The following is an 18,618-nucleotide window of genomic DNA, read 5'->3' as shown; positions in this document are numbered from 1 at the left end:
ATCATGTTTAAGGAACATGAATGAATTGAAATATCAGTGCCTTTTTGTCCTTGCTCCTTTTAAATCAAGTGGACATGTTAATGCCGGGGAGTGAGTTGTCAGTTGCAGGAAGAGAATCTCTTATTCATTTACACTGCTTGTCATGATTTCACCCAGCAGTCTCTAGTATTATCCTCTTCCTCCTCTCCGCTCACTTTCCCAGGGTGTTAAAGGTGTTCCTGTCCCGCACAGCCCAGAGGACACCTTACATGACCAGCTGGCGGGTCCTGAGGCTGCTGGCAGTGATTGTGCTGGTGGTGCTGTGGTTCCTGGTGGCCTGGACATCCGCTGTGTGCCAGAACCCTGAGCTGAGTCGAGCCCTGATTGCCGCAGGCCTCACCCCAGAGGGGCTGCAGTTCAGCATGTGTCTGCTGGACCGATGGGACTACATGATGGCTGTTGGTAAGTGTGTGTGTTTCCTGTATTTCTGTACTTACATGTACCCGATGTGTAGTGATGTCTTTACAGGACAAGTGAGAAAAATTTTGTCCTACTTAACTGTAAGGAGCTTTTTGGCTTATAGCTTGGGTCCGGGCTGCTTGGGTGAAGCTAAAGATTAAGTTTAGTATGGAAACTTTACTTTTGGAAATAGCTGCAGGCAGGGTCATGTAGAAAAACCTCTATTGACTGTAAATGCTGGAAATCTATTCATTTTCCAGTCCCTTTCTTAACTTTTGTTTGACTCAGCATTAAATATTCTATAAATACACATTCCTTAAAACTGCTACAAATGCTGCTATTTTGTGTTCTGGGGGTTACAGTCTCCTAAAAGAGTATCTTAAAGGTACCTGAGGAGTTTTTATCTACCAGTAGTAGTTTTTTCCACTCTTGTGCAGGAGAACGTACATACATACACATTCCTGCCAATGGTTTCTTACTAAGACTATTACACTCAGATGGTGGACAACAAACGTAGCATTAAGGAAGAATCGTGTATATGTTGAATATGTTTTCAGAATCGCCCCTGCAAATATTTCATGAGGAATGAAATGCAATGTTTCTTAGATCTCAACAGTACACACAATGTGTTTTGTAATTGTAAACACAACTTTAATGTTTTTTACTGGAAAACCCCACCGGGCACTTCTGACACCAAGTTAAAAATAAGTGTTTCATTGCCTTCTCTGGTTGAAGGTTTTAGTTTCTGTTTAAAAGTATGGTGGAACCTGTAACCACACCCAACGATGATCTCACAATGTACTTACATACCCTGAAGTACACTTCAGGTCAGCGAAGATGTTCAAGGACTTGTTTTGGTGTGCCACATATGGCCAGAAGATTTTGAAAATTTTGAACTGTTTTCTTAAAGCAGACTACATGAAATTACATAGACATATAGAAAGGTACTATTGGCTGATATTTTTGAGAATATGTATTTTGCAGTCTTTTTACTGGGACTGGGGGCATCTCTAAAAACTAGTTTGTAAGGAATAATGACAGTGTCCTGGCTCAACTGTGAGTATTTTAAAGTCCTGAGGCTCCAATGCCAGCCTGGTTAAAGAGTAAACAGCCTGCTACAATTCAGAAACTGATGGACACAGCAAGGCAAAAAGACACCCTCCAACCTCACAGAATTGAGTTTTCAGTAGAGTAGTTGCACCTGACTCATCTAATGTGGACAGTGCAGTCCTCTTTACAGAAGCTGATGGTACTGACAGCAAATGGATTGCACACAAATACAGGTCTGAAGTCATTAAACTGCATATTAAAATTTCCAGTGAGTCCCAAGCACAATGCATCCATTGTTCAATCATGTCAGACAGAAATAAACAGGTATGGGCTCGGGAATCTCTGCCTTTTGTAAATGTGATAAACTCCCCTTTGACAGGTTTCTTGTTGGAGATAAATAGAGCTACTTCTTTAGGCAAGGCATAAAATGCTCCAAAACATGCCGCCTGCTAGCCAGAAGACATTATTGTGCTGTAATAGGTCTGTTTATTAAGTGCCCTGCCTGCGAGACAGCATTTTGAAAAACCTCTGCTCTTAAATGGATGCAGTTATGAATTTTGATGATAGTGTCCATTGTTGGATTCACCTTTCCCTAATGGGTTTGCTCACCAACAGTTTAATGAATGACGCTGTGTATTAAGTTAACAATGGGCTGCTCTGATAAACAAGATGGAGTAACCCTATCTTACAGTATCTTGCTCTGCCACCAGCATTAAAGCTGAACACCTCCAGAGGGCAGGAGGTGCCACCAAGAACCTCATTTATTTTTTACAGCCCTTTACCGCAAGCATGTCTCCAAGGGCTTTCCAGAGGATAAGCCTGTCTAGTTTTAACTAGACAATAATCTATCACAGAATAAAATGCTATAATGTATTATGGAACATTATAAAACATATGAAAGCTAATCTAGGCACAGTAGCAGATCACTACAATCTATAGACTTTATTATCTCAACTGAAGGTGAAAAGATTTGCTTTACTGTTTTTGATCTGTTATATTGTTGCTACTGCAACTTCACCTTGATTGTCTTTACTCTGTTCTGCTCTCTTGCATATTTCATCCTTGCCTGTGCTATGTTATGCTCACACCTCTTTGAGTTTCCCTTTCTTTTGATTCACATCCATAAATCATAAATTATATGAACCAAATGAACCAGACCTAAGAAGGAGTTTTAAGAAGGAGTCCTTGTAGCAGCCCCTTAGAGACTGTACAGGACGTATTTGGAAGGGTGGCTGCTGCACCTTATTTTTGGTTATTAATATTTGCTTTGGACCTTCCACTTGACTTTAAAACTCTCCCCCCTAATACTTTCAACTCTACCCTCGATTTCAATTCATTAATGGAACAACAGTTTTTACATGGCCCAAATTGCACAGATAAAATCAGCAATTGGCAGAATTATGATAAACATAACAAATAGTGCAATGTGTTTACTGAGCATTTCAGCCATTCTTACTTTTGATCTGCTAAATGATCATTATTATCATTGTCACTAAATAAGTAAACATGGGCACAGGCAATAATGTTAAAGTTCTACTAACTATAAAGATCTTCATCATGTTGTACATGTTTTTTTGTTTTGTTTTGTTTTCTACCAGCCAGTGATTGTTGTCCTCTGCATATGGTGCATGGCACACATTTTTGGACAGAAACTATTTTGCTGTAACTATTCAGTCTTTTTATTTTTTACAGTAAATCTTACAAGAATTAAATATAAATAAAGGCCAAGAAAAAATTAAAGACCCCCTCTGCTCTCCAAACATGTCAAACATGCAGCAAAAAAGAGAAAATAACCATCCCCCTTTTGAGTAATAATTTTTGTGCAGTCCCTGAAACGACCAGAATTGATATTGACATTGTCAATCTAAAAAGCACAAAGAGTAATAGTATTGGTGAGAAGTACCCAGATGGCTTCGTGTGTGCATTACAGTAGCTTCCTAATGACCGATTCTTGAAGCAGGAGGCAGTGATGGGCACCTCACTGAAGCCAGTCTGACAGCAGGGGAGACTAATCCTGTTTGGAAAGAGGGAAAGGATGGATCCCTGAGAGATGCAAGGTCTGCCTATGATAGACAGACAGAGAGAGAGGGAGACAGAAGTGTCAGGGAAAAAGAAGAGTGAAGCCTGTGAAGTATGAAGCTTGTAGGGATGTGGGCATTGATGCAGAGAGAGTTTTCCAGCAGCTGGGGAGGGGGAGAACTTGAGAAGAAGAGAAGAAGAGGGGGCAACTGGTAAAGGGGGGACAGCTGAGGACACTCTGGAGGTAGGACAGAGGAATGCAGCATCTTCAGAGGAAAAAACCCAGGACTTTAAAAAACACGTACACCACAACAATACCTGTGTTTCTGCATCCGTGTGTCGGTGTGTACTTGTGTGCGTGTTCAAGACAAGACAGGAAATGAGGGATCCCCGCTGTTCGCTCTGACAGCCAGCGAGAACACACTGGTGTGCTGAGGCTACAGTGAAGGACAGGAAGCACCCTGCAAAGCTGCTTTGGAGGATTCTAACAATGAAAGCCACGGTGCATGTCATGCTTGTGAAAAGTCAACTAATTGCTTTTCTGTTTTCACTTGTTTTGTCATAATGCTGACAAGGGAACGCATGTCTGTCTAGAAATGAATAAATCATCCTATTTTGTCTTGAAATGCAGAGCAAATGAAGCTGATGCAAAACCGTATTGATAATGTCAACAATAAGCAATTCATTTGAATCCGCAATTAATCTGCATTAGTTGGAATTGTTCTCTCTTGCAAGCGGCTCTCCATGCATCCCGATTCAGAGGCTAAGTACCATGTAATTAGTAATGATTTATAGACTAGGCTTATTCATGAATATTAATGGTCTGTAATCACTGTAAAGACTTTATGGACTCATATGCCAACACAGTCTTTGGCACAGTTCTTGGTGCTCTTTGCTGTCTGCAAACAAAACAATAAGCTTGTAAAGCTTGTATCAGAGGAAAACATCTGACTTGGTGATCTGACTGGGATTTTTCACCTAGCAGTAAAATAAACACCATCTTTTTGTTCTACACCAGAGAGCAGCTAATACAAGTTCAATTAGATTGCTTCAAGACATAATTTCATACCTCCAAAATGCAGCAACCCTAAAGGAATCCTCTTCATCACTTTCTGAATAATTAATATTGATTATAGCAACTGATGTTCTTTAAAATGTAATTACATTGACAATTTGGGCGATAATGATTGGTGCACATATACTGTACAGTATATTCTGAAATGTGTTGATAACCGGGAAGACAGCTAACTTTTTAAATACATCTGTGAATTGCCGCTGGGCTGTGTGTCCTTGGTGAGATTAGACGATAAGAATATGTCAACACACTGTCGAGGAAGCAGCTGCCTCACTTGGGAGGAGCACAGCAAACACGGGGAATTCTTGCTAAATTAGGAACTACTAAATTTGAAACTATATTATTGCCATCAACACTTAACATGCAAATGAAACAGAGACTAAATGCTCAAAGAAACTGTTTTTGTATTTTGAGGAATGCATTTTCCCATAGTTGCTATAGCTACTAAAACCTGTGCTCATCGACCATTTTCTGCTAGTTGGGCCGATGGATTAACCATCCTAAAACCCACAAATATTCATATATACAATTCTGTTTGTGTGTGGATTAAACAGAGGAGATGCAACATTTTAATTAGTGGCATTGCAGAGTGGAGTTTAGTTTAGTTAGTTTCCCCCTGCTTGCCGTCATTATGCTAAGCTAATTGCCTTACAGCTGCAGCTTTGTATTTAACTCAGAGACAAGAGAGTGGCATCAATCTCAGTCTCGAAAAGAATCAAATTAGTGTATTTCCAAAAATTACTTTAAAGCTTTAGATTGAGTTTGGTACTTTGTTCTTTTAACAGAGTTTGGCCTCAGGGTAGGCATTTTACACTAAAAATGTCTGGATTGTATAAGCTTGGAGTGTACAAAGTCTTACTTAAAGGCACTAAACCTAATTAAGTAATGAAATTAAACTGATAAAGACTTTAAACCAGGTGGAGTCCGCTAATCCTCCTTGTGACATTTTTGTTGTTTCTTTTATTTCCCAGCGGAGTTCCTGTTCCTGCTGTGGGGTGTGTACCTCTGCTACGCTGTCCGCACCGTGCCCTCGGCTTTCCACGAGCCACGTTACATGGCTGTGGCCATCTACAATGAGCTCCTCATATCGGCCATCTTCCACATCATCAGGTGGGTAAGGACAATGGGGTGGAACAGGCACAAGTGGGTGTACAGTAAGTAACAGTAAGTGAGAGAAAGAGATGTGTGCACCACAGTGAATTGTCTTTTTGTCTGCTGAGAAAAAGAGAAAGGGGAGATATAGCAAAGGGGATATAAAAGAGAAATGAAACAGGACTGTAGAACAATGAAGTATCTTACTTTTCGTGAGGAACGAATGAGTTTGAACAATGGCAGAGGGCTCAGACAACTCTACCCCTTCTCGCAGCAGAAGTTGTTGTTTAATCATAATCATAGAGATATTTGCCTGTTAGAGCGTGCATTACAAATGCTGAACATGTCAGATGAAAGGCAGAGTTCACCCGCCCCCTTCATCAGGGAAATGAACAGTGTCAGCAGAGCGCCTGGGTACGCCAGTTGAAAGGAGGTGAATAAAAAATGTCTTCCCCAGGCAGAGACACAGCATAGATCTACTGTGCCAGAGCCCAAAATAAACTCTCTGTACCCTGTAACTGTCTGTCTTTTTCTCACCCTTATGTAATATAATCATTTAAATAACTTTTTGAATATTTTATTGTCTTTTTATCTGAGTGACCATCATATGTTCGCTTGGAAACACCTTGAATAAGCTTAATGTCACCCACACCTTTATGTAATAATAGCTAATTTAATTATTTCTTATTGCTTTTGTAACACTGTCTTTAAAGCTACACTAATCAAAAATGTATATTATCCAATATTAACAATTGTTTAAATAACGACAATTATTTGATTTTCCTACATTCAGGCAACCACTTCATGTTTGTGTCTTGTGAAAATCAGCTTGCCTGATTGAGGTGCATAATGCATCTTTTCATCGATCTTGCAATACATGTACTGTGCATCTTTCCATTTTGTTAGTAACACAGTTAGGTATGGGGTCTGTTTGGAAAAGAAAAACTCTTCTTTGTTTGGCATCAAATGCGTGTGGGAGGTTTGGAAATGCCCCACTCATAAATTATATTGTAAATGATTGAATCATCTCTTTGAATTGCAAAATCAGACTTGACTCACTTACAAATCTGCGTTCTTGTGTGTCTCTTAGGAGTTTATTTACAGAGAAGCTGGTTTTTATGTGCTTACGCCTGAATATGGGTTTTGACTATCTGAGTGGAAAAAACAGAGCTTTTTAAGGAACGGTGGAAGTAAAGAGACCCAATTTTTTACAAGACTCCTAAAGCAAAGACTACTTTGTCAGTCCTATTGCAGTGGGAATAAAACTGGTCAGGTGGTTTTTATAGTGTGCCTGCAGGAGCCTGGGGCAAAAAAATCCATTTGTCACACTTTCTCAGATAAAACTGTTGGTGATTGAATATTCTTTCATTTAGGCAACGGCCCATTGTGCTCAGCTGGACAAAAAGAAAAAAGATCACATCCTTTTAATCTGTTGAGAAACTGAAAAGTCCAATGGGTACACCTTCATCAGTGCAGTGAAACAGTTATAAATCAAGCTGTTCTCGCTTGCTACGGAATAAAACATTAGAGTGTTTTTTTGGTGAACTGACAGAGTCAGTCTGCTGCTGCGGCCCAGAGATAAGGCTGGACTTGCACAGGGTGTGATGTGTGTTTGTGTGTGTGTGGTGGGGTAGGGTTGATTGAAACACACACACACACACACACACACACACACACACACACACACACACACTAGGCTTTTAGATATCTAATGTGAAGTATGAATTTGAATTGGGAGTGATGACAAAGGACCAACAACCTCAGAGCCACCTTGGTGGGCCTCTGACAAATGACGAGGAAACAACTCTGTCTCACTCTTTTACACACACACACACACACACACACTGAAACATTTGGTGCTGGCACAGAGGAATCTTTTCACAGACTGCACAAAACACACAATACTCAGCTTGATACAGTCTAATAATTGCATTGATTTATCTGTCATGGTGTCTGGCTTTGATTGGTTGCGGAAAATTTGTGCCAGAATGCAGCCACTTGTTAGAGCCCATTTAGGCTTTTGTGTACTTTTCACATTCTCCCGCAATAATTGGAGCGATTACCTGTGCTGGAGCTTGTGAATACAATACAAACTGGGATTTAAAACAGCTACAATATAGTGTGAATGATGACATGAAGTGTTTAAAGGAAGCCACAACCTAACAAAACTGCCGCTGTGAGCTCTGACATAGATTCTGCACATGGCTGGATTGAGTCAGTGGTGACAGAAATAGGACACATAATTCCTTTGTGCAAAATTACTTGATTTGGTGTTTTGCTGATGGTGGAAGAAAACAGTCTCTGCTCTATAAACTTTTTTATATGCAGCAATTTTGTGACAAGTTGCTATACAGTATATAAGATATAAGAGCAACAGATAAAATACAATAAAAATGATTAAAAAGTTGAAATAAGAAACTGACTATTGAAAGAATCTTAAAAATGTGTTTAGGATGGATGACTTTATCCTCCGCCTGCCAGAGGATATCAATTTAGCTACCAGGCTGATAACTAAGCAATAGCATGACCAAGCCAAGCTCTAAAATACCAGCAGGAAAAATCTATTTTAAAACCATCACTAAGCCAGTGAAGGGCAGCAATTATATACAAAATCACATCAGTCTACATTCTACTTAAAGTCTGTATTTGGGTGCAAGCAATTGTCTAGGCTGCTCTTTGTGGAGATGTACAGTCAAGGCTAGGTATATTAGGTTACTATCCATATCATACCTCTACTGTGCAGGGTCCAGATAGCAGACCAGGTACATGCATGCCATTACACAGACAAGATGCTTGTTGCCTAGGTAGAAGACAAGAGCCAAATATGAGAAATCAAAGCTTGTCCCAAATGTTACTTTGGAGAATGAGATGCTCAAGCTAACGTTAATGAACTAAACTCTAAAGGGCTGCTCCAGATGATCAGTTTACAGACCATGTGAGGCTTTGGTTCAGGAAGAGTCTACAGCTCTGTATCTGAGGCTGTATTTAGGCACAGTGGTGCTAAGATGCAGAGGTTTAGAAACATTTTAGTTTAGTATTTTAGCATGCATTATTAGCAACAAACAGTAAAATATAATCTGTTAAAATATATTAGTAGCTAGCATGGTTAAAATCATATGTCTTATACTGTCAGGTGTTAATTTAGGCAGCTACCTGTGGCTCTACTGTATCATGCGTTAAAAGTGTATCTTGCCTCAACACAAAATAACTGCACTACCCTCAATACCAAGTTTAGGTGAACAGATCTTTCATAACCTTTACAGATTGCTTCTCAAAAGGAGGCAGCTGGTTCTAATATACTGCTACTTTTATAATTTCCCCCCAGTTTTCCTTTTATGCGTCCATTCACAGTTTGAAGTGGAGATTGCCTCTGGGTTGTTCCTCGTCCAGAGAATCACTAAAGGCTGCTTTTAATGTCTGTGTTTGTTTGTGTGCCTGAATATATTTCACAGGCACACTCAAGTACTCAGTTCAAATGTCTTTGAAATATTAAATGTGATAAAGTGCTGCTGAATGAACAGAATCTCTGCCTTTTCTCTGCAGGTTCTCTCTGGTGCCGGGGCTGCACCCTGACTGGATGCTCATGTTGTTTTTTGCTCACACTCATCTGACTGTGACTGTGACTCTGGGCCTGCTGCTCATTCCTAAGGTATCACTTCTCTAGCTCATAAATCTGGTAGTAGTTGAGTAAAATTGGGAGGCACTTACTCTTTACTTAAGTATATAAATGTATTTATATTTTATACCTACTTTACATTTCTAAGAGGAATACTTGTATGTACTTTTTACTCTACGTTACTATACTACGTTTATTTGACAGATATAGTTTCTAGTTACTTTATAGAGTACATAAGATAAGATGATAAAATACACTTTAAGATTATAGATTATACCAACCATTTGGCTTCTAATCCCTTATAAGACAATAGGGTCTTGTCCTTTATTTACTGTACTTACAGTATTATACTTACAGTAAGTAAAGGACTGCTATTACTTGATTAATAGAGGCAATTTTAAGGGTCTACCATCAAATTGCTTGTTAAGAACCTAAAGTCATGATCTCAGGTTACAATGGAACTATGTTTGTGCCTAAATTCTTAGTGTGCGATGGGATCTTTGCAATCGCACAACCGTCTAACGTAATAATGTCATAATGTCTACTGCTGTACTGCAGCTTGTGTAAACAACAGTCCATTCATCATTTGAAGTTCATTTGATATTAGCTATCTGGAACACACACACATACACACAGATGCAGACAGGCACATTTGCTACCCTTACCTTAAACTCATTCAAACTGCGTTAGTGGTTATTGTAATTTAGCTAAGCACTCCCGCGGGTGTCTTTATGTGCAATCTCTCAAGTCTGATGAAAAACATTTAATTCTCCTGCTGTGTGAGATATGCACTACACCATCAGCGTTCTCTGTTCTTTTATTCTTTCTTAATTAGGCACCTCAGAAGTGCAAGTCAGTTGAGTACACTGGGATAATTAAGCACAATGGGAGGATGTTAATCTCACACAGTGCCCGTTCCTGAATATGGGATAAATATTTGGTCTTTCTTTGTTCCAAGATTTGTTATTAAAGCAAAACTAAATACTTTGAGCATTAAATCAAGTCAGAATCAAACAGATCATTCTTTCTTCTCAGTTTAATGTGTTATGTATTAATGCAACCTTATCTCACCTTTTGTTTCTGTACTTATGAATCCAAGTGAGGAGGAGATTATTGCCTGCAGAATCTGTGCTACATCGTTTAAATGTGTTATAAACAAATTTGCATACTTGCATTGAATAAAACAGCAACAAACATTTTAGCTAAACAGAATAGCTTATATTTGAGTGTACTGACTCGGCTTTTAACTGTGATTTTTAATCAATAAAAACAAAAACAATTAAACTTGTTGATATTGCTGAGTTTAACCTTGTTTAAAGAAAGAAATTGAACAGAAAAAACTTGACTTGAAATTGGAATTAAAAATGAATGTGGGGGTCATTAATGAATGCCACAATCAATAATATGTTTAATAAATAATATAGAAAAGATGCGGTTCATATTTTTTGGCAGAAAAGAGTCATCTAAGTAAAACAAAATCAATCGCGGACGGGAAAGTTACTTTTTCATTACATAAAATCTATATCAGTAAATATTTAGCTGCAGGGAAATGTTCACCTCCAGCCTGCCTCAAATTACCCCTTTACAGACATATTTATTCAGTCATACAATAAATCAAAGTTTCATCTTTCACATTTTTTCTCACCCTTCCAGCAGGCTCAGTGATGCTATTCTTTAACCTTGCTCTCCATCTGTCTTAGTTCCTGTCCAAAGGGACACAGGCCAGGGATGATATTGCCACTGAGGCCTATGAGGAGGAACTGGACATGGGAAGGTCTGGGTCTTATCTCAACAACAGCATTACCTCAGCCTGGAGCGAGCACAGCTTGGACCCTGAGGATATACGGGTAAAGTAGCATTCAGATGCGTGGCAACATCTTCCAAATATCTATGCTTTACTCATGCTGTTCTCTTCAGATTGAGCTCATAGAAGGTGTCACATAGGAGACCATTAATGTCCATTAACTGTATCTTAATTGTAGCATGCAATACAAAACACCTTTGTCCAAAGCAATTTACAGTAAGTGCATTCAAACCATGTAGGAGCTAGATCTAAAATTGGAAAAGGAAATTCAGAAATGAGGCATAAGTAAGTGCTAGCAAGGTTTTTAGCTTGCAGCAGAAGGTGGGCAGCTGTCCCGAGGGCGTAGGGTTTGACCGTTGCTTGGTGGTAGGAAGGAGTAGTTCCCTTCACTGCCCTGTAGGCTAGCACCAAAGGTTTGAACTGGATTCAAGCAGCAACAAGGAGCCAATGTAGTGATGGGAGAAGAGGAGCAGTACGGGAAAACTTAAGAAGGTTGAATACCAGGAGGGTAGCAGCATTCTTGATTTGTTGATCATCAAAATATGAATCAAACAGCTACATGGTAAAAATTGTATTATTCAAAACCTGCCCAACATTTGCAGTCTCCTTCTTTTTTAGGATGAGTTGAAGAAGCTGTATGCCCAGCTGGAAGTCTACAAATGTAAGAAGATGCTCGCCAACAACCCTCACCTTCAAAAGAAGCGCAATTCCAAGAAAGGTCTGGGCCGCTCTCTGATGAAACGGATAACAGAGATCCCAGAGACCATGCACATACACCGGCAGTGCAGTCGTGAAGACGGCAGCGAACATGGCAGCAACCGGAGCACCTTGAGGAGAAACCCATTTGAACCGAGTCACCACGGTATAGGATCATGGTTCAACCTGTTTAATCTGGTCAGGGTGATAGAAGCAGCATAGAATTTAAGATAATTTATCACGAGTTTCACCTTTGAGACGCAGTATATGACTGAGTTGTTAGATAAGTTGAGGATTGTAGTTTTTCTCTTTTCAAACTTTTTAAAACTGCCTTTATGTCATTAAGCTCTTTTCCAAATTAGTTAATGTTGCTTATCTTACAACATATTACCAAATATTGTTACTGGTTTTGTCTGTAATTTCTTCATTTCCTCCATTAATCTACAAAATGGAGAGGCAAGCTGTGTTAATGGTTTTTGTAATATGAATGTATAATTAAAAAGATTAAGAAAAAGAAGCCAGCCCTGAACAACTGCAATTGTACCTTTCTCACAGCAGACATTTCTGACTTGTCATAGTAGGAAAAACACTTACAAGTGTGTTTCAAGCTGAATGCTAACGTCAGTATGTCAATATGCGCAAAATGACAATGCTAACATTGTGGTGTTTACCTGGTATGTTAGCTTGTTAGCATGCTAACATTTGCTAATTAGAACTTGAACTGAAATTGATGGGAATGGTTTTGCAGGTTCTTGGTAAATGTATTGGACACAGGTAAATTAATGTCTATACAAGGTGTCGTGCCAATCCATCCAATAATTGTTGAGATACTTTAGTTTGGACAGAATGGTGGCAGAATGACTGACCAACGGGCTGACATTACCATCCTCAGAGCCATGATATAGCACAAAAATAAATGAACTAGCAAATTATATGTAATTTTAAAATGCAAGGAAAATAAATCATATCAGTAAACTAACCCCACTTTAATGCCATTTTATTATTTTGTCCCCAGGCAAACCTAGGGATGACTCCCTGAAGAACAAAGTCATGGGTTTGAAGAAGTCACTCAGCTATGACCACGTTTGTGACCAAGATGAGGAAACTGGAAGCCAAACTGGCTCTACTGCAGGAGACAAAATGACTCCTGTTGGAGGCAGTGGGGAAGGTTCTCTTCTGGGTTCCCTGATTGGTCGGAAACATGCAAAGAAGCAGCTGGAACCTGCCGCAACACCACCGAAACTTGAACCAGCTGAGTCCACTGAGTCTGTCCCACTGTTCTGGAAATCAGCCAGTGCTCACAACTTAACGCACGAGAAGAAACCCGTCCACCTGCGGACCTCCATCATGCAGAAGTCTCTGAGTGTAATTGCGAGTGCCAAAGAGAAAATGCCCGGGCTGACCAACAAGACGCAAAGCGTGGAGGACGCCAGTAAGAAGGGCCTGAAGGGACAGGAGGAGAGGATGTTGTCTGAGGTGGATGAGACACCTGAGCATTACCCTAAGATGATCATCAGCCAGTCAGTGGAGTACTCAAAGACACCCATGAAGATGGGGATCATGAAACAACAGGTACTTTTTTTTTACATACTTTCATTCAAACAGGATGTGTGTGAGGATTTACAGTATTTTTTGTTGTCAAATACCTTTTTGAGCAAAACATTTATATACTTTAGGTGTTTGAAAAGGTATTTGGAAATAGTAGTTCTTAACTCAAAATCTTAACTCAAGCTCCACTTAAAGTTTTTTTAATTACTTCTCTATGGAGACCCTCCTACATGGAGCATAACATCTTATTAGTGAGAAGGAGGATAGAGAGATTGAAGTGAGGCTTGTTATTTTGTTTGTTTCTCTGGCCAACAAAGACAAGGAGTGGATAATGAGAATCCTGCCCAGACTTTAGATTCTGGGATGGACACTGTTAATCAACAAGAACTACCAAAATTATCCCAGTGGGACCCCTTATGTGGCTGGGCTGTTGGAACATCTGGCTTTTAAACCTGCAGTAACCTTTTTTTTGGCCACTTGACAGCAGTGGAACAAGCTGTAAACACAACATCGACATATCAACTTTGAAGTTAATTTGGCAAAGCTTTATATATATAGCTATATAGCAAACAGATGCCTATTTACACCTACAGTATATACAGAGCAATGTTAGCATTCATTCCAATATTCACTCTCCTTTGAGCTCTGTCTCCACTTACTTCTTAGGAGAAACATCTGGATCTTTAGCAGCTTAATGCTCCACCATATTCACTAACTAGTTGCTAAATAGTGCTTATAAGGGAATGTACAGTTTATCAGATCTTTTTTGCTGAAAGAACAGCTTCCTGTTGCTGCTGGCAACGACACTGATGAGAGACTGTACTAAAACATGAAAGTTGTTGGCCATATGACCAAAACAATTAGGTAAAAGGAGCTAAAACGCTCTGTTGATCTGAGGGGAACTGCAGAGTATACGTACAGTATATCTGTGAGTTTGTCACTATGAGTGAACCCTTTCACATACATAGTAATTTGATCCATTGTCAGTATAAAAATATGGATCATAGGAGCTTTAAGTTGTAGAAAGTCAGCACTTACCACAAGCTGTTTAACACCCTAAGATATCTGCGGGTACACCCTAAAGGAGGATTTCCTTGGAGAGGAAGACTAAAGCAATGTATGACACCACAAGCAGTAGCTAAAAATAGGAAATTATAAATTGTTTAAAAATCATCCTTGAACAGAGAGAGGGATTATAATCTCTGCACCATATACTACCACGTGTTATCAATGTCAATGTGACAAATTCCATACATTGGTCACATAATGACAACTGGACAAACGCTATCCTCTGATAAAGATGTCAAGTGCAATTGAAAGCGCTTGGGAAAAGTTAGCAAATGGACCTCGAGTTGAGATTTGTTTTACTGAATAACTTTTGCTTTTGGACCGCAAAACAAGCAATCCATCAAGCAAAGACATCAGCTTGAGCTTTTGGAAATTTTTCACTATTTTCAGACATTTAGATAATAGATTAAACGATAAATCAGTTAATTCAATAATAAAAAATATTTGATAATTTAAAAAAATTATCAATAGTTTGATTTATACAATAATTGATTTTTTTTTATTTTTATTGATCTATTTTTATTGCTTGATTTTTACAGGTAAGTGGCAGCCAGCCATCCATTTGCTCCGAGACTGGTAGGAACCTCTATGACGTGTCCGAGGTTTGTCCCTGGGAGTTGGAAGAGCCTCAGACTCCCTCTGAAGCAAAGACCCAGAAACATGTTTCCATTGCTCCTGGAGAAACAACCACCGGCCGGAGAGGCAGCAGCAGCAGCTCTGGAATCACCAAAGGTAGCCGCTCCCAGCAGAGGCAGAAATCAGTGCAGTCCCCTTCCAACAGACGCCGCTCCAAAGATAAAGGAGGAGAAAGGGAGGAAGGAAGGGAAACACGGAAATCTCGGCCACCCAGGTCACCTCTCCCTCTTAAGCCAGACGTCTGTCCCTGGGAATTTGATGAGCAGCCAATGCTTGGAAGAGATTCAGATTCCATCTCCCCAGACAGAATCAGGCGTAAGAAAAGCGTCACTCCCACTGATGGGAAACCCAAAGGGCTCCACTCAGACCACTCCAAGTCCACAGGGAGCCTTTTGCAGCCCCCCTCTCTGATGGTAGAGATCTGCCCATGGGATTACTCCAGCCCACCTTCACCTAAGCAAGAGAAGACCTGCAACAGCCCCACCACACACAAGAAGAAACGGAAAGGCTCCTGCTCGTCCAACCACAAAGCCGAGAAGGACAAAGGGAGGGAGAAAAGCAGAGAAAGGCGGAGCTCCTCCAGCAAGCCGCCATCAGAGAGGAGACGTGTTAGCCAGTCGTCGGAGTGCAGTGGGCCAGTTTCTGAGCGGCGGAGGAGCTCTACCAGAGACCCAGAGGTGATGGAGATCAGGAGGCCGGAGGTTTTCTCCCGGGAGGCCGAGCCCTCACACACCAGCTTTGCTCAGACTAAAAAATCATCAGAGAAGAAGAAAGATAGCTCTTTGAGTACTAGTTACAAACCTGCAGTCATGGCTGATGTTTGCCCCTGGGACTTTCAGGAGCAAGACTCCGAAGAGAGGGCATGATGACTGGTGTGATGATTGTATTTTTTGTATTCAAAGACACAGAGGACAAAGCAATGGAACTAAAAGATAAAGATGTAGAATTGTTTTTCTGAAAAGTGAAAGGAAACAAAGATTTATTCTGCTGTCCATTGATGCAATTCAAACATTACCATTTGCTAAATAGCAAACTTCTTGTTGTTACATTGCAATGAATGCAACCTTAAAGTCACTTTAAATGAATTTTCAGTCTGCACTTTTGCTTGCACATTTGTCAGAGTTACACTGTATGTATGTTTTATCACACTGAGTACATCAAGGTCATACCTGTATTTACCAGCAGATCAGACAATCATGTGTCACAAACACAGTAAAAGCCTCACCTAATGAGCTTATTGAATTTTGATGAATGTTTCCTGTTACGCTGATGATATTCCACGTTACGCAGTAAGTCAGTGGAGACTTATTGTATCAGATGATGAAAACAAGCAAGCAGCAGGAAAAAAAGACCTGAGGAAAAATGGGATATCAGCTCTGAGAAGCAGAACCAAAGCCCCAGACACAGCAGTGATGTCTTACCTGTAGGCCGAATACATAATTCATGGCACAAATATGATCTGTTTGATTAGTGAAATGTGGGAATAACAAAGGATTGTAGTACAGGTTCATTTTAAATTGAGAAAAACTGTATGTTTCAGTAAAAGTGCTCAATATGTATTTTTCTAAAAAGCCATTGCATGTGGCAAACTATCAGCATCCAATAACTAAATGTTTATTGGTTAACTTGTACTCAAATATGACAGTGGAACTTTTGATGTTGTTGCTTATGGTAATTGTCTCCTTATGTACCACATGATGCTTTTGAAATGATGTGCATCGGCATCAATAATGTACACACATATTTCAAATGGCTTGCAGTTACAGCTGAGCAGCAGTATTAAAATATCCATGAGGCTCTCCCTTTTGCTGATATTTATTTACTGTTTACTCTATATTCTTGCCCTGGATGTCCCTTCTCAGAGGCTGTTGTATTTCCATGTGTCTAAAAAATGTGCGGTAGTCTTTCAAGGACCAAAACCAAGCCTGACTAGGGTGGATGATGTGAATAATGCATTTTTTTCTGTCACTGAGTTACCAATTTTACATCTGCTTGAATGCAACTTTCAAATCTTTGCACATATTCAATCGCTAAAACCACCACTATGCATGACCAAAGCTTTTCTTTTTGTCACTTTCTCGCTAACAGAAAATGAGTAATTTCAGCATCACCTCCAACAACGACAACCTTTCTGCCCTGTGATCAGCCACCCACCTATGACACCTAATGCAATGCTGTCACACATGGCAGCTTCATTATGGTTCTGTGTGCATGACAGTAAAAAACAGGGGTTATGATACAGTAACGTTCACCAGAAGGCATTAAAAAATCATTGCATATATTATGAAATACTTAAAGAGGGTTAGGGTTATGGGATTTTCAAATATAGATGCCAGATGTTGTCATGTATTTATCAAGCATTTTGGGGAAGAACTTCCTGTGTAAACGTCCTTTTTTGCTCATCAAGCATTCAGAAAAGAGCATCAATAAAGTGAAAAGCTTGATAAATGAACATGACCCACCACTCAAACTTTCACAAGGTTTTTTTCTATCCGATGGTTTTTGGCTGTTTGAAATGGAATGTTGTAACTTGCCCACTACATGTATTTTATGCTTGTTATACTGTGTAGTGTTGCTCCAAAAAGTTATAAAATGTTGTAGCATCCACATGGGAGTATTTATATTGTACATTCATATTGTGTCGCATGTACATACAATACATAACCTGTTCTCAATTCTGGATTAAATATTTCTATAAATCCCCAGTTTGCTCAAGGACTGCACATTTCTTAATTATGTATTGTTTGTTTGTTTGAGGTTTACAGTAATAACCCATTTATCCCCTGCAACCTGTCTGTCACAAAATCTTTTATCACCTAAAACCAAAACCTGCCTGAGCCCTTCCTTATACAGTCGATTGATTAGTCATAGATATCAACAGAACATTATCACCATCTTTTTTTAATTATATGTTTAGAAAATTCCATATTTGATACAAGTTGATACAAAAATATTAAATACCATAAAACCCCACAATATGCAACAATATGCTTAAAATGCAATCTTTCATATTTACCCATCAATAGGAAAATGGCTTTAATATCTATTTTTAATACAAAGCAACAAATTTGGTATTCTTTCAGCCTTCAAACACCTGCACACACTCAATTCAACCAAATTCATTTTAGTTCACTATAACAGGTATTGGGTGTTCTAGCACTCTGTACAACACTGCCACCATGTGGAGAATGAGACCCTTCATATCTAGACAGTGGTTGCTGTAAAGTAACATTAACTCAATTACTGTACTTGAGGTAGAACCAGAGTATTTTTATTGTATGCTTCTACTCTGCTAGATTTGAAAGGGAAATACTGTACTTTTTTCACCACTACATTTATTCTTCAGCTGTTGTTACTCGTTAAGCTTTCTTTTCAGATTATGATCTTTAAAACACAACATAAAATCATTTTATTAAATGTGATACATTGTTACAGATTTAACTACCCATCACTTGTTGAAGTTGTTCACATTAGCTCCACCTTGACCAGCTACAATGTTACAATGGTTCTCACATGTTTATGCATCAGCAATAATAACTCTGTAAGATGTTATATCAGCCTGGGACCATTCCCATG

General features: G+C 39.4%; 1 protein-coding gene across 1 annotated transcript in view; it reads left to right on the top strand.

The window, feature by feature from the left end:
• The window catches only part of LOC118334702 (probable G-protein coupled receptor 158), a 58,568-nt gene extending 40,850 nt beyond the window's left edge, over nt 1-17,718 (top strand). Inside the window, exons 7-13 of the mRNA XM_035670739.1 lie at nt 203-441; nt 5,554-5,692; nt 9,218-9,323; nt 10,991-11,137; nt 11,713-11,956; nt 12,806-13,362; nt 14,946-17,718. Of these exons, the coding sequence (XP_035526632.1) occupies nt 203-441; nt 5,554-5,692; nt 9,218-9,323; nt 10,991-11,137; nt 11,713-11,956; nt 12,806-13,362; nt 14,946-15,908 (2,395 nt within the window). The 3' untranslated portion in view covers nt 15,909-17,718. The remainder of the gene's footprint in view (nt 1-202; nt 442-5,553; nt 5,693-9,217; nt 9,324-10,990; nt 11,138-11,712; nt 11,957-12,805; nt 13,363-14,945) is intronic.
• Nucleotides 17,719-18,618: the final 900 nt, after the last annotated feature.

This window comes from Morone saxatilis, unplaced genomic scaffold (assembly GCF_004916995.1).
Source record: "Morone saxatilis isolate NCDOM2014 unplaced genomic scaffold, NCSU_SB_2.0 Contig23, whole genome shotgun sequence".
Classification (NCBI taxonomy): Eukaryota; Metazoa; Chordata; class Actinopteri; family Moronidae; genus Morone; species Morone saxatilis.
The sequence above is the reverse complement of the archived record's forward strand: the minus strand, read 5'-3'. Positions and strand labels throughout refer to the sequence as shown.